The sequence below is a fragment of the Amblyomma maculatum genome, chromosome 6 (assembly GCF_055883805.1).
Source record: "Amblyomma maculatum isolate TAMU_Amacu chromosome 6, ASM5588380v1, whole genome shotgun sequence".
In the NCBI taxonomy this organism is placed as follows: domain Eukaryota; kingdom Metazoa; phylum Arthropoda; class Arachnida; order Ixodida; family Ixodidae; genus Amblyomma; species Amblyomma maculatum.
Window position 1 is genome coordinate 23497674 of NC_139349.1, and position 26460 is coordinate 23524133.

General features: G+C 45.9%; 1 protein-coding gene across 1 annotated transcript; it reads left to right on the plus strand.

The window, feature by feature from the left end:
• The first annotated feature begins 5536 nt into the window (after positions 1-5536).
• On the plus strand, positions 5537-26253 carry LOC146185272 (uridine phosphorylase 1-like). The gene is made up of 8 exons (XM_084607786.1): positions 5537-5562; positions 6329-6473; positions 7408-7572; positions 9278-9395; positions 12327-12397; positions 17169-17310; positions 19410-19556; positions 25768-26253. Exons 1-8 carry the CDS (start codon positions 5537-5539, stop codon positions 25917-25919), a joined length of 966 nt encoding a protein of 321 aa, XP_084463912.1. The 3' UTR covers positions 25920-26253.
• Positions 26254-26460: the final 207 nt, after the last annotated feature.

Here is a 26460-nt window from a genome sequence, read left to right on the forward strand (position 1 = left end):
ACAGTGGACTTGGAAGAGCAGGCGCCACAGCGCATTTTCCGAAACTCTGCGCTTTGTACAACTGTTTGAGTTGTGACAGTACGTTGCACCAGACAGGGACGCGCGGGTTCATGGTGACCTGTACTCCTGGCCTTCTTCCCGTTTAGGTAATTGAGCATACTCAGGTCACGTCAATAGAGTCCATAAAACTTTCCAGAGCACCCATTCTTGCCCTCTCCCGCTATATGTGTTCTCTGAAAACTACTTTTCCTCGGCGCTCATTATTTGTAAGTAGCTCTTGATGCAACTAAACTGTGACACGAATGTACTTTTATATACCACATGACTTCTAGCTACCGTAGTCTCCGCGGCATGGGCAAATGCCATTTTGACCCTTGCATGCCTGAAGCACCGCGTGGACTTGGAGCAGTCCGAATTAAAGCATTACTATTATTAACAGTGCACGAACTGTGACAGATATAAGCTGCCTGGCGCAATCCCTGATTGTTTAAAAAATGCGTTCGCGGATAATTTGAGGATTTCGGCTCTGGAAGATGTTTGAGGGGAGGGGAACGGAAGCAGAGAGGCGTTATTGATACTTTTGCGAGCTGTAAATTTACATCGTAAATAACAACTGTAAATAACATGGGACCAAATAGCATTTATATTGGTTGCTGATGATCTTATGCTTGTTCGTGCTGCACAGAAGTTGTTAACCTGTTTCGCGATCTTCCTAGTGCGCATGTCTGAAAGCGTCGCGAGCGAATCGCTTTGTGCTGGAGCAGCTAATGCTTGTTGTAAATACTTTTGATAACGCATTCGTCTGCTTTCGAGCGCAGTGAGCTGGGCCTTTGGAAGAACTTCATGAGCCGCAACGGCAGGAAAACCCTGCCAAACTGAAGTATGTACAACGCTTCACATTCAGGCATGTCACGCTCCGCTCGCGAAAAGCACTTATTTATTCGCTCCTCTGTTATCTGTCTTGAGTATTACATGTACGCCAAACGATACGTGTTCGCGGCGTCACCATGGCATCACTGCGAAAGAACGGAGTCGTGGTGACTGATGGTCGGTATCATCTGCTAAGAGCAAACAATGGAGGGAGCTTCCAAGGTCATGTGACCATCACTCACCTTCCAAGACCTGTCAGTAAGTAGTCCCGCACTAGAAAATCGAACGTATCCACTGGGTACGGAGTCGATTACACTTGTTTAGAGCACTCGAGCAGCAAATGAAATGAAATATTTTTGAGGATTATTTGAACTTGGCAAATAACTTGTGTCTTTGCTGTTCTCAGGTCTATTCGCTTCCTAGAAAGCGTAAGTATTATCAGAGAAAGCCAGTGGATGATTTCAAAATTTCGCTTTACTTCTTCGGCATGAGACTGCGTGAGCGCTCTAGACAAGCCATAGCGGAAGTAAACTGGTAGCGAAGGCTGGGCCCAAAAGGGGTTCAGCGCTACTGCAGCACAACCACAGCTCGGGGGCCAAACACTCAAATGAATTATAAAACTACTAAATAAAAGCTATGCACCAACCCAAGAATAATGTATTTGTTTTACCTCGTTTCATGAAAAAAACCACTTCATCTTTTTAATTTTGCAACACTCTTGTTGCGTCACCTTTTAAAGCTGCATCGGCATTAGTGAGACTTTGCACGCCTTGCTGGGTGCTTGCGAAGGCACCAGGCAAACGAAGCAGTTCTTATCGCTTATTGCTGCCGTCAAGCGGCCTGCGATGGTGTTCTCGAGATTTTAACGAAGTTAGCTAGCTTGTGTAAAAATGTGCCGATTGTGAAGTTTCTGCTTGTATACGAGTTGCTTCTCAGTCATTGCTATTAGCAGAGTCCTTCTATTAGGTAGGATGCTTCTCAGTTTTGTAAGTCCGTCATTTTCTCGTTCTACGTGCGGCCGGCGCTAAGTGTTGTTGCGCCATGGTGGCAGGATTTTCGTCTTTTTCGAAGCGCTTGGCGCCTATAAAACTCAGCTCGTGGTATTCGAAGGACTGATGCATCGTGCAACAGCGAGGACTCTACCGTTGGTGTTACACTACATTGTTTTCATCAGTACTTTCACACATGAGCTCCTGTTAGCACGTGTGGTCTGCCTTACGTGTGCGCATTGGTAACTTACTGTATCGGTAAGTGCTGGCTTTTTTGTATATTTTGCTGGTAAGCTTTATCATTGTATTCATGGGCTTGATTTAATAAAGCGCGAATATTTTCGAACTAAACTTGTTCGGCACTCTATTGCGAATTGGGTGGTTACGCCGGCTCTTTGCAGGTCATATGTGCAAGTATGCTGAGCCTGTCCCTCCGGAAGAAGTGCTGGTTTGCTCTCTTCCTGTGACGTCTTTTAATTGTTGTGTTTGATTGCCAGCACAACGCAAACAGCGGAATTTGAGCCCAATAGAATGACAAAGATTGGCGAGCGCTAAAAGCCGCCTTTCAAAAGGATGGCATCGAAGATACGGCAGGATGCATCCAGAAAAGTGACACTTTATAATTCTTGCCAATGGTATACGTAGTCCTGACGTCATTCAGCGTCAGAACAGGAACCTTAGGCGAAGGATAGCAAGATATAACAAAGAGATTGAAGATTACGCAGTAAAACTTTGCGAACAAAACTGGTGTAGTAGGTGTGACGAGATGGAAGGGAACATGAGCCTTGCTAATACGTGGAGCCTACTCAGACACCTACTTAATCCTGACAATTCGAAAACTCAATCGGGCATAAGACTGACGAAAGCCAGACACGCGTTCGAGGGCACGGACGGGGAACTCATGGCGAAACTAATTAACATGTACGTAGGCGACACACAAACTTTACCCCTGCCGGATTACGAAGGGCCTTTAAACGAGGCCCTAGACGCGCCGATCACGGAGGCGGAGGTTCGCGCCGAAATATTAGGCCTAAAAACAAAATCGGCTCCCGGCCCAGACGGAATTACAAACAAGGTTCTCCGAAATTTGGACGATAATTCCATTCGCATGCTCACCAAATACATGAGAATCGTTTGGGACAGAGGCCACCTTCCACAACAGTGGAAGACAGCAAACGTAATTTTGATACCGAAGCCAGGCAAGCCCCCTAAACTAGAGAACTTACGACCAATCTCTCTAACATCCTGTATAGGGAAATTGATGGAGCGGGTAGTCCAAACGCGACTAACGCGTTTCATGGAGCTTAACGACCTGTGGCCGCACGAAATGGTTGGGTTCCGGCCCGGCCTGTGCACACAGGACGTAATGCTCCGCTTGAGACACGACATCATAGGAAGCGAAACCTGGGACGCGAGGGTGCTACTAGGTCTAGACCTGACAAAGGCGTTCGATAACGTAAAACACGCGGCGATTCTTTCTGGCCTCCAAGAATTGGGGGTCGGAAAGAAAACGTACGACTACGTAAAAGACTTCCTGTCGGGTAGAACGATAAAGATAAAGTTTCAGGACATTGAATCCTCCACCGTCAAACTAGGAAGCAGGGGTACGCCACAGGGTTCGGTGCTGTCCCCGTTCCTCTTTAATGTTGCCATGCGAAACCTCCCGGCAGAACTGAGGAAAGTAGAAAACTTGAAATTCAGCATGTACGCGGACGACGTAAACCTGTGGGTCACCCAGGGGAGTGACGCGAGCATCGAGGAGCGCTTGCAAGCGGCGGCGGACACCGTGGTGTCCTACGCGGCCGAAAGGGGCCTCTCGTGCTCTCCACAAAAATCGGAACTGTTTATCTACAACCCGAAAGCGCTCAGGTGTAAACGCCAGATAAACATCAGCGTAACAGTAGACGGCCAAATAGTGCCAAAAGTCGAACCAATTAGAATCCTGGGGCTGTTTCTACAAGCAGATGGGTACAATGATACAACGGTAAAGAAACTGAACGCGTACGCCACGCAAGTCACGGGTCTGTTCAGGAGAATCGCACTCAAGGGTCGGGGCCTTAAGGAACGAAGCCTCCTGAAACTAATGCAGGCTTACATCACTAGCCGCATATGTTACGCCACACCATTCCTAAACTTTAGATCAGACGAAAAGCAGAGAATAGACGCACTCATCAGACGATGCGCGAAGAGGGCTCTGGGACTACCCATCTCGACCTCGACTGAACGCCTCCTCGAAATGGGGGTGCACAACAATTGGACGGAACTAGCGGAGGCTGTGCGCATGGCGCAACTAGAAAGATTGAGCAGAACCACCACGGGCAGAACCATCCTCGGGTGGGTGGGACTGCAGTCAGATAGAGGAATAAGCCACAAAGTAGACATTCCACGAAAGTGTCGCGAATATATAATAGTGCCCCCCCCCCCCCCCCCCCCCCACCTAAAAACATGCACCCTACGTACAACAAGGAGAGGAGACAAAAGAGGGCCGAGACTGTCGCACAGAAAGCGGGGAAAATGAAGCCGGGGGAGGTCGCCTACGTGGACGCGGCTAGCGGGAAGTCAGGGGCGGCGGTGGCTGCGGTCGTCAACGGCCGCAGCGTGCCCGCCGCCGCCGCTTCCGTTAGAAGCCGAAATGTAGACACGGCTGAAGAAGTTGCAATAGCGCTCGCTTGCGTTGGAACGGAAGCCAGCATAGTTATTAGTGACAGCAAAACAGCTGTCTGGAACTTTGGAAAAGGGAGGGTCTCGAAGCAGGCAGCCAAAATTTTAGAGAAAGGAAAACTTAAAAGAAAGATTCAAATTATTTGGACCCCCGCGCACGAGTCCGTCCCCGGCAACGAGGCGGCGCACGAGCTAGCCCGAGCTCTCTACTTCCGGGCAGCCGTAGAGCCGCCTGATTGCGATGGGATGGATGAGGGGCTGCAAACTTATAAGGAAATTTTAGAACACTACAGACTTAGCAGAAGGTGCCTGCCACCACCGGACCGAACGCTAACTAACAAGGAGGCCGTCGCTTGGCGGCGCCTGCAAGCAGGGAATTTCCCAAGTCCCGTCTGGCTTTTCCACACGCAAGTGGAGGAAAAGGCGGACGATAAATGCGAAACCTGCGGAGAAAGGGGTACTCCGGATCACATAATCTGGCAATGCCTTGATTCTCCTGGCGCCAAGGAAAACATAAATAGTAGAGAAGCCTGGAAACTGCTACTGTGGAGCGAGTCCCCCGCCAACCAGCAGCAAGCTATCCGCCTGGCGGCTGAAGCCGCGAAGAAACACTGTCGCTTCGCCTGTCTTTAGTCACGGAGGCCCCGGCCTCCGTCCCATAGGCCTGCGTGCCGGGGGCGGGGAGTAGGGGGCCTCCTACATCAGTGGAAAAATAAAGTTCATAACAACAACAACTTACTTTAGTTGACTCCCAATTTTCAGAGGGTACTGGAGTTCTAATGAGCCGCTATGTTTTTGTTTTGAACATATGGGCGTCTATGAAGCCTTCGCTACCATTGTACATGTACCTTCGACAAGCTTGATCGACTCTGTACTGGGGGTCTAATAAATTACTCTCTTTCTCTTTACTGTTGGTAATACATGTGAGTGCACATGGGGAGACAAAGAAGAAGACGTCCTGCGTGAGCCGAGACGGGAAAGATTGCCGGCTTCTTACAGCTTCGCTGCGAAAGGCAATGGCGTCAAGCAATGATCCGAAGTCGTACGTATATCGACCGCTGTAACTACTTTCTGTCGCTATCCCTATGCTGTATATTACAAGCATCTGTGAAAAGGCCGCTTCGAAACTGCGATGGCAGATGCCGCAGCGGCTATGGAGTACTGGTGCTTCGAGCGAGCTCAGTGCTTCAAAAGCTGACCATCTTAGCCGTGCTTCAACAGGGATGGAAACAATATAGCTATATGCTATTAGCTTAACAAAGTACAGAGAAGGGCCACTTGTTAAGCTTGTTCCATTCGAAACTTGAGCTTTGTATTAGTGCTTTTCCTTTTGTTTTGTCCTGTTTGTTTTGTCTTTTCCCGAAATACCCAGTTTTATTAATGCGTCCTTACCTTTGTTTTAGCTGGCCTTATATACTGTGAGATGATAAAGAAAACTAGTATACTGAAGTTAGCCATGGCATAGTACTGCTGTATAGTGTGCTACAGTGGAAGCGCATCGAAATCAAGTTTGTAAAACTACTGCTGTAATCGGCTACATAATCAATGAATTCAGAGCTGTCAGCTCAAAGAACGATTTGTGATAGGTAGTGTGCTTTGGATGTCGACGTCAAGCTATTTCCACTGGCAAATCTTCAGGCACATGAAAATCGGTAGGTGTTCATGTCTTGGGGCAGCCTAGTGCATTTTACTTTCCATGCCTTGAAGCCAGCTTTAGCCCCAGGTACGGTGCTTGCCTTAAGTAAAAAGTACAGTGTTTGTCCTGGAAAAGCAGCCGAGTTAATTCACTCCGTCACTTGGCTGTGCAGGACCCAGACGCGCAGCGACTCGAACGGGGCCCGTACTGTGCAGCTGCGAAATCCTCACTTGAAGAACATGAAAGTGGATAACCTCTACTACCTTGGACTCTCCACCGACACACACAATCTGAAGGAGATGTTCGGTGACGTTAAGGTAGCATTTAGGCAATGCGCTTCGAAGATTCAATGATTGTGGGCAGTTTTGGAGGAACCATGTTAAAGCAACGACTGATCAGAGTTCCAGGTTCTTTTAACGCACTCATAACTTTGTGTGAAAGAGAACCGAACGAGGGTTAAGGGGGAGCTTGTTGAAACGTTGGCTTGGCTTGCGAACTGAGGGTCCCCTCGTCACTCGTTTGGTTCTCTTTGATACTCTGTAGCAATCTTCCTTTCATCATTCCCTGGATTCATAACTTTTGTGGTGATATGAAATACAAACCTGCATAGCTGTAGCCCGGGTGCGAACCGTTTAACCTGCGTTTTCCTCTATCTTATTAAATGTGGTCCCCGTCGAATATATACAGTCATGATGAAAGTGGTATACAACACTCAGCCGGTGAAGGAGATTGAGAAAACTGCATTCCAACTTTATCTAGCAACAGCTATCTAAGATCGAGACAATAGTTACGGTGCCTCATTTTATCCACATTCATGTGACGATGTCCTTGTCCCTTACGCTATCGCTAGATGACACTTCGATGCAGTTTTCCTTAGCTCTGTCACTGGTTGAGTATTGTATACCATTTTTGCTCATGACTGTACGTGCAGCTTATGCACATCGCTTTATTCTTATATTTATAGTTTCCTTACCAGCTTGTAACGAGCATTTGGTATGTCTAAGTTCCTTCTGATAGACAATGCCTGGTGATGGTGGTGAAAATGTTTATTAAAAAGAGAGAGTTACATGGAGGTGGCTCTGGGGTCAGGCTTAGTGCCCTTCCCCTCACAAACACTAGGTGGAGTCCCTAGTACGGCACCCCAGTGGCCTCTGCTGCCACCTCAGGACTCTTTCAAATCCGTGTCAGCTAACAGCAGCCACATGGCGTAGATCTCTGCTGTATACTCTCCAAATTGTTACACGCTCGCAGTTCGTGTGCATGGGTGGCACCTCGACGCGAATGCATCGCTTCGCCCAGTTCGTTAGGGCTGGCCTGGACATCAAGCTGCCGACGGGCGCTGACCTGTGCGACATCACCAGCCAAGCTTCGCAGCACTACTCCATGTACAAAATCGGGCCGGTGCTCTCCGTTAGCGTGAGTGCCGCTTAGGGCCTCTTGGGTATCTCCTCAGTACTTGTGGTAAGAAGCATACTGATGCTGCAGGTGTGCAGATTCAGCCTGCTGCTTGCCACTCGATGTTACCGAATACTCGGATCTTCAGATATGCGGTACCAAATTTGTAGAAATCCCACAATCTACAGAGTCCGCCTTTGAATTTTGTAGTTGTGTATTTACGACACTCGCCAAACTCAAAATCGTTTGAGGGTAAAGCAGATCATCGTCCTCACACCTGATGGCCCCAGTGGCTTCATTAGCGCCGTAAGTACCTTACCGAAGTTTGAATACGCAGACGCTCTGGCTTCAATTCAATTCAATTTTCAATTTTATTTCCCAGAATGTTCTGGTCGGCTGCCTGAGCTAAAACCTGCGAGTAAATAGCTTGACGGGACCCGGGCAGCCGTTACAAGGCAGTCTAGCATACCATAAAATAATATACATATATATATATACATAAAGAAGCAAATACATTTTTTCATGTCCTAAGTGCAGCAAACCGGATCACTAATGTAAGTAATGCAATGCAAACATAGGTATATCACAACAGCATCTAAATATCAGTTCAGCAAGCAAAGCAAACTAGCAGGGTATATTCAAAATATCACTGAAAATAAAAATGACCGCTAATAGTTCATACTTTAAAAACACTTCAAATTCGAAATTTTAACAGGCCACGAATGAAAATAAGAGATAACTTTATAACTGTGGAAAATACCATCGGGCTACATAATTACAAAACACATACGTAGTGCAGCTTTAGTGGACTGATTTTTCTTTGAATTTATTAAAATTGCAGGAATTGTATATTCTTATGTCTGCAGCCTATAGTCCGTGCGAAAAAAATGGGACCAGCCACTTGTCTGTGTTACGTGTGTTCACTTGAGAACTTTGCCGATTTTTTACTATTTATTGTAAACATTTACACTACAGCACATCTATGGACAGAGGAGAGGTTGAGTGTATCTCCATGTTGAAACGCCTGTATTGGAACGCCTGTTCGTACAGAACTGGCAGCAGCTCCTTTCTCGAAATTTAGTATGACGGTAAAACCAGCCAATGGGCGCTATCACTGCGTCGTGGCAAGGCAGCGCTCTCAATGTTAGACATATTTAGCACACCTGGTTACCGTGTTATCGATACCCGAGTACTGGTAGCCCGACTACGTATGGGCCGCCGTGGGAAGTAAAGACGTGCCCGCCGTCGTCTGTCGTTATCGAACCACGATGTCTTCAGATGCAAGAAGTCGCACATGCGCAGTCGTGTCCGTGTTACCTCGGTAACGGTATCAACAACACTGCACCGACCTCTATTGTCACGTGTGATTTGGCACGAATGTGTATACCATATAATTACCACTGCGCAACATTCTGCCTAATGCATTTACTTAGCAAGACGCGTCAAGTCCTAGTCAAGCACCTTAACATCTTAATAGGCGCGGCTTCCAGGATAAATGTCACTGCTCTTCTCATTGAACGCATTGTTTAACCCATTACCCATGACATACCACTATCCTGACGCTGGAATAACGTAACACACACTGCCATTGTGATGCAGCAGATAAAGCTAACTATATGCCAGTAATGACACTGTTATCTGGAGAAACTTTTCCAGAGAAGCGTAACGCTGACGCCGTCTAAATTTGGCGGCAAGCGTTCCTCTCATAGCACTCTTTGTGTCACAGCACGGCATGGGTTCTCCTTCGCTGTCCATCGTGATGCATGAGCTGCTCAAGCTGCTGTATTACTCTCGCTGCACCGCCGACGTGGTCATGATGCGCCTTGGCACCTGCGGTGGCATCGGTACGCATTCTGTGCTCTCTTATACCAGATTCGGGGAAAATTATTCAAGATGTACTATGGCGCTCACGCTTCACAACCGGCCCACGCAAGCGAACAGCAACCGAGTCTGTAACCGCAAGGTTACTGTTACTCTTTATAGACGGTAACCAGTCCTTAAAAGTTTACGCAGATTTTATGGCATAAAGACGTTACTTTTGTTTAAATGCGCTTCAAGAATGGAAATTTGAAACAAGGAACTCGGAACATTTTACCATGCTTACTATTTGCTGGCACTGAGGAAACAGTGCTATAGCAATACTCAGTGTAGCGCGAATAGTTGTTGAGGTAAAAATTGTGCGTAGGTTTATTGTATGAAAGCTTAGGAAAAATGATCTAAAATTAGGAGGGCTCACGGTTGTTCATTAGCACTTGCATTGTCGACGTATAACAGGGTTTAGTACCAGTGAATTGATACCGTCATCATGCTAAAAGCAAAAACTTATCAATACGATAGAAAAAAAAAAAAACACATATGTAGCTCAGAAACGTAAATCCTCATACAGCATAATATAAACACTTGTCAGGTGCTTTATATGTAGCTTTTGCAGGCCTGAACTTCGCACATCTTTCCTCCATTCCTTGCACCAGAAAATCTCTCAGTTTATTATTAATATTTGATGTCTGCGATATTGTTCTTGGAGGCCACAGCGCAGTAAAGTTGGCAAATTTTATTGAAATATTTCGGCGTACATTTAACACTCGTTAGTTGCCTGAGAAATAGCTAGAACAAGCTTGAGTTGTTTTTTATTCCAGGTCTCCGACTCTATAATTTAATGGCAACATATGTAAGGGAAGCTAGACATATACGTCGCGAGGTAGCTAGAGCTTTTTTTTTGTTCACAGCTAACCCTAACGAATGACGAGTACCTATACCTGTCCCATAATATTGTTCACTTTCGTAATAGGGTTGGTTGGTTTGTGGGGTTTAACGTCCCAAAGCAACTCAGGCTATGAGAGACGCCGTAGTGGAGGACTCCGGAAATTTCGACCACCTGGGGTTCTTTAACGTGCACTGACATCGCACAGCACACGGACGCCTTGCTTTTCGCCTCCACCGAAAAGCGGCCGCCGAGGCCGGGATTCGATCCCGCGTCCTTGGGAACAGTAGTCGAGCGTCGTAACCACTGCGCCACCCCGGCGGGTTGCACATAGAAGTTATAGGAATGTATAAAAATTCTTAATCAGTTTTGTGATTCGTATTGAGGCATGACATATAGGTAAAGGATGTGGTGCGCTTGGCTTCCATCAAAAAAAAAATTATATATATATATATATATATATATATATATATATATATATATATATATATATATATATATATATATATATATATATATATATATATATATATATATATCAACGTCGAAATAAGAATGTCGCGGGAATCATTATGGCGGAGGGAAAGTATCAATAAGAAAACTTGAGCGACCCATTTTATGCATACGCCAGGAGAAGTGATTGCTGTAATGAAATCAACGTGGTTCCAGGCATAGTGTTTGCGTCTATGTGCAGGTTTTTCTGTAGCTGAAGACGCGTTTCTTCTTGTAATCGTTTTGTTTAAGCTTTTCTATAATTTTTATCATATTGTCACGTGATGGTGACAATGACACAGGCGTGATGGTACTGAAATAACTCTTTATTGGGGCTGAATTGCGCCCGCAAAAGAACTAAGCAACTCGGCGGCGGCGATAGCAACGAACGCACTCGTCGGTCGTCGAACAAAGAATGCCCGTCACACTCGGCAACGCTCAATTTAAAGGCTGCACAGAACAATCTAGATAACGTCGCAAACAGCTACCAGCACGGGCTAGAACATTGTGGAAAGACACCCGAGTGGCCGGAACCTTCGAGACCGATCTCGGTGCATCTTTCGCTACAACAAAACTGATAAAGGTGTGACTTGCGACATCGAGCATTAACAAACAAAGATTACGGAACTGATACGCGGTCCAGAATCAGAGTGATAAGCCTGTATGCCGGCGGCTGTTAAAAAACAACAAATACTGTTTGAAGGTTTCGCGGCATTACTCCCCCCCTTAAAAAAACATCGCCTCGATGTTCCAAAACAAAGAAACTTAAACATAAACACTGCAAAGTTTAAACACCACAGATTCTTTAACGCGCGTAATATGGCTTCAGTCGTACAACATGGACAATTTCTGGGCGTGCGCGTCGCCGTTGTGATGCTGACGTTCCGTCGGGAATGACTTCATAGTCCAGTGGTCCGACGCGGCGAAAAATTTTGTATGGCCCAAAGTATCGACGCAACAACTTTTCACTTGATCCGCGACGGCGAATTGGTGTCCAAACCCACACTTGGTCTCCTGGATTGTACTCTGCATGGCGTCGTCGTAAATTGTATCGTCGACTGTCGGTGCGCTGTTGGTCTTTAATACGCAGCCGTGCGAGTCGTCGGGCTTCCTCTGCACGCTGCAGGTAGGCGGCGACGTCAAGGTTGTCTTCGCTGGTTACGTGCGGCAGCATTGCGTCGAGCGTCGTCGTGGGCTCCCTGCCGTACACAAGCTTAAACGGGGTCGCTCGGGTCGCTCTGGTGTTAAAGACCCGTAAGATAGTTTCGGTCTTGGCAGTGCAATTCAGGGAACGTGAATAGCATAAGTAACGCTCCCAGTTCCTGAGAGATTCATCGTTCGGGAGTAAAAAAGACGCTAAGGTCTTCACGATGTGTCAGTCACCAGCGCCAAAGGCAATCATAAGGGAAGCAAATTATAGATTAAATATTTCTAATAGAATACAAGTACCAAAGAGTAACTCAGCTCAAATATAACCTTTTCTTTATTGTGCAAAATTGTTTATTTCATACCCGGTGCGCCTCTCTCGTGAATCTAGTCTGAACTCTAATATACAAATACTCTATCCTGTCCATTCTTTCAGGAATTCCCGCAGGATCAGTTGTCGTCAGCACAGGTGTCATGAACGGGCTCCTACGGGAAGAGCTGGAAGTTGTGAGCACTTCTTGTTTTCTCAGGATTTGCTTTATCACTGCAGCTTAAGACACTGGAAAGAGGATATTTGCACTGTTTGTGCACATTTATGTAGCCGCCTGATTTGTGTGCACATGTAGATCAATTTCTTGGGGGCCACCGATGTTTTGCTGACATTTTCATTGTTGTCTATAGGTAGATCTTTTTCTAGCTTTTAAGGCAGATATTTGCAATGCGCTGTGCTGAGAGCGGGGTAATGCGTCCAGTGTTACGGCGGCGGATATATGTGCTTTTGGGCGTGTAGGATCGATAAAAATAGATCTTTAGCACTTGTAAAGAAGAAGGTCCGATTAGGCAGCAGATAGCCGAGAAAGAGGAAGAGGAAGTGTTTTTGCGGACCAGCTGACTCAAAGTTAAGCTACCACCGCTCCCGTTCTTCTCGCTTCCAGTGCCCGCTACCAGTGCCTGGATCCCCGTTTAACACACTATATAATAAAAGCTGTATTATTTCATGCTTCCTTAATTTTCTCTTGGATGATTCCTGGATCAAGCTTACTTTGTTGCGTACAAAACACAATCAATCCTTTTACGGTAGCGCTCATCTAATACATGCAGTTTTTGTATCTCGCGTGCTCTAGACGCGCTGGTAGCACAATCTATTGCAGCATTATAAAAATATTGATGGCCGCATATAGGGTGGCTCTAAAGACGCCTTCCTGTTCGTCTGGTTTGTGCTGTGCCTGTTGCAGTCATCAAATGTTGCCTGTAAAACATAGCTAGGGGTGTGCAAATAGTAAACTATTAAAGATGGTGGCGTTTATGTCAGAGAGGCGGTCGCAAAAATGACAGCGAGGACACGAAAAAAAAAATGGCGTGAGTAAGCGGTTTTATGACTCTTATAGCAAGTCGAGCATCCGCAATACATTACTGGATATATCCAGATCGTTGCGCTACAGAGCCTCTACATTTCGTTTATATGTACTCACCACTGGTCATCCTCCACGTATCGGTGGTGTTTCCGACATTGGCATCAAAACTATGGTAAGCCGCTTTTCATACATCATTCCGGATTGTGCAATACGACCTAGTTGCGCATAGTACACAGGCTTGTCAAGTTGAACGCTAGCTTACGACAAAGGTTCGAACCAACGACATAGGGACCTCCAAATTTATGCTTTTGAACCGATGGCTTCGGAAAATACTGCTCCCAGATGTCATGTGAAGCATGGCAGTCTATGTGAAATACGCAGATGCTCGCACCGAAACCAATACCAGCAGCAAATCTTACTCGAAGACATTTCAGCCTTGGGACCGTTACGATTTCGTTCATACACGTAAGTAGTCGTAAGTACGTGTGTCGAACTTTATATCAATCGTGTGAATGAAATTGATAGTGGTAGTAGTATGTAGTTTTTAAGGACTCGAAGCGAACAAGACCACCACCAGGGGATCTTTAAAGTGCACTCACATCGCGCAGCACGCGGGCACCTTTTGCTTTTCGCCTCCCTTGAAATGGGATCGCGTCACACGTATAAAAAAGCATCGCTTGCTGACAATGACGGGAACGAATTAACGAGTACCCGATCTCACTAGATGAGCGGTGCGGAAGCTGCGCATGAGCCATGGTTTCAAAGAAGGTGTATCAGGCTAAACCTTCTTGCTAAACCTTCCTGAATCCTGCCAATCTGCCCAATCGGGAATGCCATGCATGTATGCTCATCACGAACGTTGCCGCATGGGGGAACCGCATCGCGGCGTTGAATTATCTATATCGCTCAGACCGATCGCGGCAGCATAGCATTTGCCTATCGAGCAGGCCCTGTTTTAACGCGACGAAGTCAAGGGCTGCGTTCTGGAGGAGATCCGGTGTCGGCACTGTTGGCGTTGCGAGTGAACCATCAAGCGCATACCACTGCCAGGCGGTGGGCGTCAGGTGGAATGCAAAGCCGCGCGCTGGCTGGAAATCAGTTGTGTACGAGACCACATGACAGATCCGATTTGGCAGGGTCTTACAGCTTCGGCAGTTATTTTAAGGCGGAAGGGGCGATGGGAATTGAACGTGGGCACCCGCCATACAGGTACGTTCGTACGGCCTGATTAAAGCGGGGCTTATATCTATGCCGAGTGGTATATTACTCATAATGTGGTACCTAGCTTTTGACTGTGTGCTAACGAGTATAGTGAGGAACACATTAACGGGTAGGTAATTAGCGAGCAGCAAAGTGCATGTCAGTAATGGGTCGGTGTACTCGAACGAGGATCCTGAAGAGGAGCCGCAAATTGAGACGATTAACGCTGTCGTGTTGTATATTCTTAACGGCCGTCCTTAACTGTCCCTCAAATTTTAGTTTTAAACAAGAAACCCTCTAAGGAACCTCAGCTGTCGGCGCGGCGTGATCAGAACGGGAAGTGAATACAAATGCAAGCATAACGAACCTGCGCTCCGGGTCAATACAACGTGCTAAGCATGCGTTGGCTGAATAGCTCATCGCAGCGTCGGACAGCAAACCTACGCACGTGGCAGCCACGCCATACGAAGCGATCACTGCTGCAGCAATTATTACTTTTTACTCTTTCCCCCTAATACCAAATGCTGTTTCCCATCTAAAGCGTTACGCAGAACAGATGTGTGCATTTCTGACTAACCTTTTCCAGTTATCGTCAGATTCAGGTAAAATACCGCCACTATGGCGCACGGCACGTGTTGTCCCAGTTTACAGAGAAGGTGAACCGTTATCTGTCGCGAATTATCGACCAATCTCGATCACAAGTGCATGCTGTAAAATGCTGGAACACGTTATAGCATAATATATTCGGCAACACTTAGAAGGCAACAAGGTATTTGAATTCCAACATGGTTTATGAAAAGGGCTATCAACTGTCACACAACTGCTATCGACTGCGCATGAACTTGGATGTGTGTTGGACGGGAATGGTCAACTCGATGTGTTGTACCTAGACTTCTCTAGAGCTTTTGACCGGGTTTCATATGCAAAACTCTTGTTTAAATTGGAATGTATTGTCCTCTGTATCAAAGCCTACCTTAGTGATAGGAAACAGTACGTCACCACCAGGAACAGTTCTTCTCGGATGTTAGATGCTACTTCTAGTGTGCCTTGGGGAAGTGTCTTGGGCCCGCTGCTTTTTTTTTTTTAAATTTTCATTAATGACCTGTTAGATATTATTCTTGCACACGTTTCTGCCCGATTATTTGCAGACGACTGGGTTGTGTTCAAAGAAATTACGTGCACAAAAAAATCAATAAATATACAGGATACATTAGAAGCTATTTCCCACTGGTGTACAAATTGGGGTATGCAGTTGAACACCGATAAAACAGCACTTTTAAGAGTAACAAGGAAAATATACCCATGTTTCTTTACATATTAGCTTAACAACAATAATAGTTTAGGGGTGGAGTCATATATATACTTAGGGGTTACGCTTACAAATAAATTAACTTGGTAGAAAAACACATCGGAAACTTCTGCTGCTGCACTTCGCAAACTGTGCTTTCTTAAGCGAGAACTTAGGAATGCTCCTGCCAGTACTAAGCGTCTTGCCTATAACAACTGCGTAAGAGCTAAACTTGAGTATGCGGCGTTTGTATGGGACCCCCATAATAAAAAAGATATCATACAACTCGAGCGTGTGCAAAGAAAAGCTGTGCGATTTATATTTGGCAAATATAGAAGACATAACTCCCCATCTACGCTTATGAAACAACACAACATACACACCCTATAATCCCGAAGGAAGGTTATTCGCCTCGTCTTGCTTCATCACTGCCTACAATGAAACATAAAAACGAAGTTGCCTAAATGCGTCAAAGCTCATTGTACCAGGAGAACCAGACACATGCAGGAACACTCACTGGCACCAATTTACGTCCGCACAAACACATTTAAAAACAGTTACTTCCCCAGAACTGTATCCGAATGGAATGCTTTATCTTCTCATATTTTTCTGTCCAGCAATTTTTCAGCAGAGTTGGAATGTCATTTCCTTATTTCATGACTTTTGGTTTTGGTTTCTTCTGTTTTGCGATGCCTGTCTAAATCTTCAATTCTGATTGATTGTTTGATTTCTTTTTTTTTTTCTCTATGCATATGCTTGTCATTTCTTGTATTGCAAAGTGTTTGAAACTGCCCCTCCTGCTAGGACTATGCATGGTCCGCAGTATTTAAAAAAAAGAAGTATGTCGAGGAAGCCGGCCGTTAATTCTTAAATGTATAGGCTTTTTGAGACAAGGCTACTGCGAACAGCTGTACCACTGGGAGGTTAATAGTAACCATTAGCGCATTCAGTAATTTCTGGGAATTAACATTTTAGCTATTGCAGTTAGGTGTATTGTTGTAATTACGAATGTAGTCGGTGATTATCAATAGCTGTACAAGTTCTGGCAATTTCGAAAAGGCGTTCATTGGACCGTATATGATGGTATACGGTCGCTATCAAAGCTTTAGAATGCTTGCACACTCCGAAACATAGCCAAACTAACATGATGAAAATCGCATGCCACCTGTTTCGTCACATCTTGCGAGTAGTTCAGGCTAACAATGATGGCGTCCACATGTGTTTTATACATGGTGTAAATTTTTTTCCGCAGTTACTTGTACAAGATTTCCAGCCGTGAAAGAAAATACAATTTGGTGCCTCGTTAAAGAGAAGTTAGCGCTCTCAACAGGGGCTAGTCTAGTAGCTGAAAGTGAAATAGCTTATATAACCACGTTTTTCTTCTATAAGATGGGCTGAGGTAAGTTGTGCTTTTCGCCCTTATTCTGCTGCCCAGTTCATCCTTGGTGAGCGCATGTCGAGGCCCTGTCGGTTAGACCCCGACCTGGTGCGAGAGATCATTGATGTTGGCAGGCGGTTCCTGCCCGGCCTCCATCTGGTTCAAGGCAAGACGCTTTCCACTGATGATTTCTACGAAGGTGCGTGTCTTACACTGCACACATGCGAACTTCGTGCACCGAAGCGCAAAAGAAAAGGCGCGAATCATATTTTCCATGAAGTTCAAGCGACATTTGCTCCTAACTGCTCCTCTCAGAAGGGCTAAAACAGTATTTGTTTTGCCGTCACCAGTGCCGGCTTCTGCGCACTGCCCAAATGAAGTTCCTGTGGGACCTTGAACCTTGACACATTCGTTTTTTTTTTGACGCGGTGTCATTATATGACTCATTACCAACGAAACCCAGCGTAGTCCGACATGTTAAAGGATGATCACGAAAAGTCAAGAAAGTGAAAAAAAAAATAAATATTGGCGTTGGCTTAACGTGGTTATGTGTTTAGTGAAAGCGGTGTTAGACGTTAGACTGTGTTCAGCATTCCTTTATTTTGTTGGCTGCCGTGCCGACATTGGCTAAACAGTAGCTAGACGCCAGATATGAAATGCGTGCACTTCCCTTTCTCCTCCGTGGCGCGTCTACCAGCAAGCGCTCACACTCACGTGATCATGCGGGAACCTATTGCGGCCGTAGAAAACATGAGGCAGCCGGTGCACCAGCGGAGTCCGGCGCAGCTGGTTGCCATAGCGACGACGCACGCGCATTTTACACCTTGGCCGACCACGGTGAAACTCGTAGAGCTAGGCCAGCAAAGATTTCGCTTTAAAATGTTCGAATTGTCACAAGCTATCAGGGAGGCTCCTGTAACCAGAGGAAACTAATTGAACTGAAAATAAATATTTGTTATCTTGGTAGGTGGAAGTCATACCCAGCAAGACATTAGGAATGCGAGGTGGGTACAATACCCACTGTCCACGAAGACTCGTTGGTCCAAGCTGGATAACCGTGAACCTGGCGAATGCAACCAGTAATAGAGATAGTTCGTGATAGTGACGTCATGTGGTAGTGGCGTCAAGAATGGCCCTTTCCAGCGGCCGAACTGTGCGCTGAAACGATATACAGGTACACTAGTCATCATCATCATCATCAGCCTGATTATACCCACTGCAGGGCGAAGGCCTCTCCCATATTTCTCCACTTAACCCGGTTCTGTGCTAGCTGCATCCACTTGACCCCTGCGAACTTCTTAATCTCATCCGCCCACCTAACTTTCTGCCGCCCCCTGCTACGCTTTCCTTCCATTGGAATCCAGTTTGTTACCCTCAGCGACCATCGGTTATCCTCTCTTCGCACTACATGTCCTGCCCATGTCCATTTCTTCTTCTTAATTTCCACTAGAATGTCGGTAACTTGAGTTATTTCTCTGACCCACTCTGCACGCTTTCTATCTCTTAATGTTATCCCTACCATTTTTCGTTCCATAGCCCTCTGGGTTGTCCTCAACTTAAGTAGGACTCTCTTGGTTAGCCTCCACGTTTCAGCCCCATAGGTGAGTACAGGTACACTAGTAGATAGTCTTAAATAAGTACCGCAGTATGACGTAGAAGGAGCCATAAATGCTTTCGTAATCCCAGCACGTCAGCTCTCTTGAGTGCTTTCCGTAACTTTGCTCTATCGCACATCTTAAATTCCCTTTCGGTCTATCGTGTGCTAATGTTCCTTGAATAAAAGTCCCAAGTCAAGAAATAAGTGTTGTCTATCAGGCGCATGGCGCCTTTGTTAGGGATGCTCGTTCTCGACGTGTAAAACTAACGTACGCATAATGTGGTCATTTTTGCACAGATGAAGCACTATCGCTCTGCAAAGAGTAACCGCATCAAACCTGATGGGAGAGTCAATTAAAACTGATTGCTGGCCTGTGTGTCTATTTGCACCTATTTGTGAGTGTCTTTTTTTGCACTATTACCCTTTTCTTTATCTGATGGGATAGGCAGGCAGAAAAAGAACTTGGGATGACTGAAATAGCTATTCTAGGGTCGAACTGACTCATCTAGGATATAGGAGTGTTGCGAGAAATATAGGGAATTCTCGAGCGCCCTGACAAAGGCTCAGATACACACCCACTGCGGGGTTCGTAAAATCAGCCCACAACTAGAACTGCCAGCAGTCTAATTTCTCGTGCGTACGTGAGTACTCTCGAACCATAGGGCAGGTGAACGCCTTTCAAGGCTGTTCGAAATGCGCAGGCCAGGGTCGAGTGGACGGCGCAGTGTGCGAGTACACGGAAGAGGCCAAGCGCAAGTTCATGGAGAAGATTCGAGCCATAGGCGTGTGCAACATCGAGATGGAGGCCTGCCAATTTGCAGCAATGTGCCACCACGCCGGAATCAAAGGTCAGAAAATTTCTGGTTGGAAAATTAAAGAGAATGCAAAAACAAACAAACAATAGCAGAGGTTTAGGATCGAACATGGTACTCAGCGAATGCTCCACAGCATGGTTCTGCTTGGTAGAAGTCTTTCGTAGCCCACTTTAACTGGCATCGGTACAAGGTAAGCGCAGCTTCATCGCCACTGGCGTCCATGACTGGCTCTGAGTCGAAGCAAGGTTGCTCCTCGTTATTATACCAGTCGATTGACTTCATGGCTGTTTTCATCGCGCGAAGTGACGCCACCCATGTGATTAATCGCGGACTCCACTTCCTTCCACTTTTGTCAGCTCCAAGTTTGAAAGGTTAAAGGTCACTCAAAGGTCGAAGGGTCGAGGAGGTGGTGCGACATCAAGGCTGTCCATAAGGTTACACTTCAAGCGGTCGGATGTTTTGGGGAAAGGAAGACTCAGCATCTAGCCACACTGTCCTGTGGCTTATTGAAGGACAATGGCTAACCCACGCTGACATTGTGTGGGTTCATAGAAAAGGAAAGGCAAAGTATCCGTCACATGTTTCTGTGGATATCTGAACCTATAGCAACAGTTTGTCATGCTCCTTGAAGGTCAAATTGTGCTGAAGGCAGGCTTTAAATGGAGTAGTGAAGGTGTCGCTTCAAAATGCTTTAGTGGCGTTTATTAAACAAATCCGGCAAAGCAAAACCGCAACGATTTGAGGTTTTGCAATGTTGCTGAGAAAATAGATACATAGAAAACACGATGCCGCATATGGAGTCACAGCATCATGAACGACGTGTGCAGGACGCGGAGAAGGAAAGAGACCAGAGCTCATCCTTGTTGTTTCTCTCATCCGCGTCCTTGTGCGGTTTTACTTCGACATCGGGTATACAAAAGACTCGTGGCAGGTACCGTCTTTGCCAAAAGTAACCAGGGTGCAGCTGGGTTTGCTTCTCAGCCGCGTTCGGAGCCCTTAATCTACCAAAAAGCAAAAAATGGTCTTTACAGATAAGAGTAGGGGGCTTTCTTTTCGTACAGGTGATTAATAATCTTACATGTCCTCTAAACGCTTAACTACAGAGTTAAGGAGCAAACCGCGCACCCTGGTTACTTTTGGCAAAGAAGACTCGTGGCAGGTACCGCCGTACCTGCCACGAGTCTTTTGTATACCCGATGTCAAAGTCACACACACACACACACACACACACACACACACACACACACACACACACACACACACACACACACACACACACACACACACACACACACACACACACACACACACACACACACACACACACACACACACACACACACACACACACACACACACACACACACACACACACACACACACACACACACACACACACACACACACACACACACACACACACACACACACACACACACACACACACACACACACACACACACACACACACACACACACACACACACACACACACACACACACACACACACACACACACACACACACACACACACACACACACACACACACACACACACACACACACACACACACACACACACACACACACACACACACACACACACACACACACACACACACACACACACACACACACACACACACACACACACACACACACACACACACACACACACACACACACACACACACACACACACACACACACACACACACACACACACACACACACACACACACACACACACACACACACACACACACACACACACACACACACACACACACACACACACACACACACACACACACACACACACACACACACACACACACACACACACACACACACACACACACACACACACACACACACACACACACACACACACACACACACACACACACACACACACACACACACACACACACACACACACACACACACACACACACACACACACACACACACACACACACACACACACACACACACACACACACACACACACACACACACACACACACACACACACACACACACACACACACACACACACACACACACACACACACACACACACACACACACACACACACACACACACACACACACACACACACACACACACACACACACACACACACACACACACACACACACACACACACACACACACACACACACACACACACACACACACACACACACACACACACACACACACACACACACACACACACACACCTTGTGAGCGTGTAACTGTTACCTTGCGTGCACAGTTCATTGCACATTATTAGTTACTCTATTGCTTCTATAGAGTCACGTAGAATGTGATCTAATGGGAAAGGTGGAAAACTGTCTGATATCATTTTTAAGCTACCTGTGACGTCAAAGCCTCCAGGTTCGAATCCTTGTTTAAGATATGTTAGATAGAAAATGCAGGGAAAGTGAGGGACTTGGTTTTGAGATACATAAGAAGGTATCGAACAGTTATTGACACAATAGGCAGCATAAGGAATTTTTTGTGTAGGCAACTGTGAAGTAATACTTAGTCGTAGAGATATTTTGCTAGAAAGAAGAAAAACAACCGCATAATACCCATTGGGATTCGAGCTCACGATTTTTGGATTTCGCGCCCGGTGCTCTACTGCTAAGCTATACGCCGATGGTTGTTAAATCCTCTCCATTAGGCCCTTATATTGCCTATATAGCATAATTTGGAGCGTGCTCGCCACGTCCACTCTTCTTGCCCCGTCTTCTATGTATTTCTTTGGTGATAGCTTAATGAGTTCCTGAAATCTATTGCCCTTGACGGGCCTAAGCAAGTAGGAGATTTAACAGCCGTCGGCGTAGCTCAGTTCATGGTAGAACACCGGACGACGTGCAATTCGGAGATCGTAGGTTCGGATAATACCACTGAAGGCATGCTTTTTTTTCTGTTTTCTAATCAACTATATCTACGAAAAAAAAAAAAACTACTTCACATTGATCAACACAAAAACGTGCCCTATACTTTTCTTTGTTTCAGTGGCCGTTGATACCATTCCTATGTTTTTTTGTGAGGTCACATTTCTCACTTGTTACGCGCTCATAACTGTACTCATGAACGTCATTTTTTAACGTTCATTCTACTTTCCTAGCGGCTGCCGTTGAGCTATTCCTTTGCATTTAACCCTTGTGCAAGCACCTGCGAGACGTTATCGTTTCTAACGTGAAGTCTAGGAAAGCATCATCATCATCATCGTCATCATCATCATCATCATCAGCCTGATTATACCCACTGCAGGGCGAAGGCCTCTCCCATACTTCTCCACTTAACCTGGTTCTGTGCTAGCTGCATCCACTTGACCCCTGCGAACTTCTCATCCGCCCACCTAACTTTCTGCCGCCCCCTGCTACGCTTTCCTTCCCTTGTAATCCAGTTTGTTACCCTCAGCGACCATCGGTTATCCTCTCTTCGCACTACATGTCCTGCCCATGTCCATTTCTTCTTCTTAATTTCTACTAGAATGTCGGTAACTTGAGTTATTTCTCTGACCCACTCTGCACGCTTTCTATCTCTTAATGTTACCCCTACCATTTTTTGTTCCATAGCCCTCTGGGTTGTCCTCAACTTAAGTAGAACTCTCTTGGGTAGCCTCCATGTTTCAGCCCCATAGGTGAGTACAGGCAAGATTCAACTGTTGTATACTTTCCTCGCAGATTATGACTAGCAGCTTACCGGTATCGCTCAAGAGGAAAGTATACAACAGTTGCATCTTGCCTGTACTCACCTATGGGGCTGAAACGTGGAGGCTAACCAAGAGAGTTCTACTTAAGTTGAGGACAACCCAGAGGGCTATGGAACGAAAAATGGTAGGGGTAACATTAAGAGATAGAAAGCGTGCAGAGTGGGTCAGAGAAATAACTCAAGTTAACGACATTCTAGTGGAAATTAAGAAGAAGAAATGGACATGGGCAGGACATGTAGTGCGAAGAGAGGATAACCGATGGTCGCTGAGGGTAACAAACTGGATTCCAAGGGAAGGAAAGCGTAGCAGGGGGCGGCAGAAAGTTAGGTGGGCGGATGAGATTAAGAAGTTCGCAGGGGTCAAGTGGATGCAGCTAGCACAGAACCGGGTTAAGTGGAGAGATATGGGAGAGGCCTTCGCCCTGCAGTGGGTATAATCAGGCTGATGATGATGATGATGATACTTTCCTCTTGAGCGATACCGGTAAGCTGCTAGTCATAATCTGCGAGTGCTTGCCAAATGCGCTCCATCCCAATCTTATTCTTCTTGTTATTTCCTTTTCATGGTCCGGATCTGTGGTTACTACCTGTCCTAAGTAGACATATTCGCCTACTACTTCCAGTATTTCGCTGCCTAATGTAAACTGCTGTTCCTTCCCGAGGCTGTTAACATTACCTTAGTCTTCTGCATATTGATTTTCAAGCCTACCTTTCTACTTTTCCTGACTAGGTCATCAATCATTATTTGAAGTTCATCCCCCGAGTTGCTTAGCAAGGCAATGTCATCAGCAAATCGCAGATTACTGAGGTATTCTCCATCTACCCTTATGCCTAACTGCTCCCATTCCAAGTCTCTGAATACTTTCTCTAAACAAGCTGTGAATAGTACCGGGGAGATTGTGTCTCCTTGCCTAACACCTTTTTTTATGGGAATTTTGTTACTTTCCTTATGCAGAACTGTAGTTGCTGTGCACCCACTAAATATATCTTCCAGCAATTTCACGTATGGCTTGTCTACCCCCTGATTTCGCAATGCCTGCATCACCGCCGAGGTTTCAACTGAGTCAAATGCTTTCTCGTAATCAATGAATGCTATGTATAAGGGCTGGTTATATTCCGAGCATTTTTCTATCACCTGATTGATGGTATGGATATGATCGATAGTAGAGTACCGTTTCCGAAACCCTGCTTGATCCCTTGCTTGATTGCAGTGTAAGGTTGTCCTGATTCTATTAGCGATTACCTTAGTAAATACCTTATACGTAACAGACAGTAAGCTGATTGGTCTGTAATTTTTAAGGTCCTTAGAGTCCCCTTTTTTATGAATAAGGATAATGTTTGCATTCTTCCATGGTTCCGGTACCGTCGATGACACCAGGCACTGCGTATACAGGGTGGCCAGTTTTTCTAGCACGATATCCCCCCCGTTTCAGCAAATCTGTAGTTATCTGATCCTCTCCAGCTGATTTCCCCCTTTTCATAGTTTCTAGTGCTTTCTTGACCTCGTCCTTCGTCACTGGTGAAACGTCTGACTGTTTTTCCCTACCGCCAATCTCATTACGGTCCTGACTACTTTGGCTACTGCAGAGATCTGTATAGAACTCCTCGGCTACTTTGACTATCTTTTCCATATTAGTGATGACGTTGCCCGCCTTGTCCCTTACCGCATACATCTGGTTTTTGCCTATGCCCAATTTCTTTTTTACTGCTGTAAGGCTTCCCCCGTTCTTTACAGCATGCTCAATTTTCTCCATGTTATACTTCCTTATATCGGCCACCTTGCGCTTATTGATTAGCTTTGATATCTCGGTCAATTCGATCTGGTCTGTTGGATTGGAAGCTTTCATACTCTGGCGTTTCTTAATCAAATCTTTCGTCTCCTTAGACAGCTTACCGGTATCCTCTCTAGCTATCCTACCGCCTACTTCTACCGCGCACTCAGTAATGATATCTCTGAAATTATTGTTCCTTGCCTCTAGGGTAATGCCGCCATCCTCAGAGCTGAATACCTATTCTGTAGCGAGATCATAAACTCTTCTGCGCTCTCCCTCACCGCTAATTCGTTGACGGGTTTCTTTCTTACTAATCTGTCGCGTTCCTTCTTCAGATTTAGGCTAATTCGGGACCTCACCATCCTGTGGTCACTGCATCGCACTTTCCCGATTACCTCTACATCTTGTATAATTGCGGGGGTTGAACACATTATGAAGTCGATTTCATTTTTAGTCTCTCCGTTAAGACTTTTCCATGTCCATTTCCGGTTCTTCCGTTTGCTGAAGAAGGTATTCATGATTCGTAAGTTATTTCGCTTGCAAACTCAACTAGTAACTTCCCCCTGCTGTTCCTAGAACCAATGCCATAGTCACCTACTGCCTTGTCTCCTGCCTGTTTTTTCCCTACCTTGGCATTGAAGTCGCCCATTAGTACATGTACGGCGTCTTTCTAGGAAATGTTAACCTTCATCGTTGTTACATCAGCGTCAAATTCTTCTCTCTTGGCGCGCGCAGGCGCTGTGGTGTGCACGACCATTGTGGACCGCATTAAGGGCGACCAAGTAACCGTCAGCGCCTCGGATATGACCAAGTGGATTGATCAAATACAAGAGCTTGCCCTCCAGTTCATCCGCAACAGGCTAGGATTACCTCCTGCAAAGAAATAAGCACGTGACGTGACACACCGCAAAAAGGGACTCCTCTGCATGCACGCGACATTAGGGGTTCGGCTCGCTGGCGGCATGGTATGAAATATGAGGCGCCTTACCGAACCTCGGGCCATTCAGGCAACATGCGAAATGAACGGAATCCCAGTGGAGGTCTATTCACACGTATGGAATGACTCCGTTCCAAACCACGAGTCGGGGCTACTATAGTGAGTTGCTTTCCACTGGAGAATCTCAGCTTGGTTGCTATAAATGCAGAGTCTTTTGGGGCGTGTGCGCTGATTTTTTGCAGCGGTCGACGCACTAGCAACGCAAATGTAATAAATTTATTTTGCTTTCGTGTTGCGACTGCTCTTCGCTTTGATGCTTCGCTTTGAAGGTTGCAACGACGAGTTTTAGCCAGTGGTGGTTACATAAATTGGTTGCGGTCGGTGGGGTGGACAAAGTTCCTTTTATCCCCCCCCCCCCAAAAAAAAAAAAATAAATCAAAATGTTGTTCAGTTATTATTTTTGTACTTTTATTACTTATTATTTTTGCTTT

What these genes read in the sequence shown, in the direction of transcription:
- LOC146185272 (XM_084607786.1), top strand. Translation starts at nt 5,537, where the DNA reads ATGGCGTCAAGCAATGATCCGAAGTC. An exon ending in GGCCGGTGCTCTCCGTTAGC is followed by an intron (nt 7,573 to 9,277) that starts GTGAGTGCCGCT and finishes TTTGTGTCACAG; the next exon opens with CACGGCATGGGTTCTCCTTC. An exon ending in TACGGGAAGAGCTGGAAGTT is followed by an intron (nt 12,398 to 17,168) that starts GTGAGCACTTCT and finishes TCTGCTGCCCAG; the next exon opens with TTCATCCTTGGTGAGCGCAT.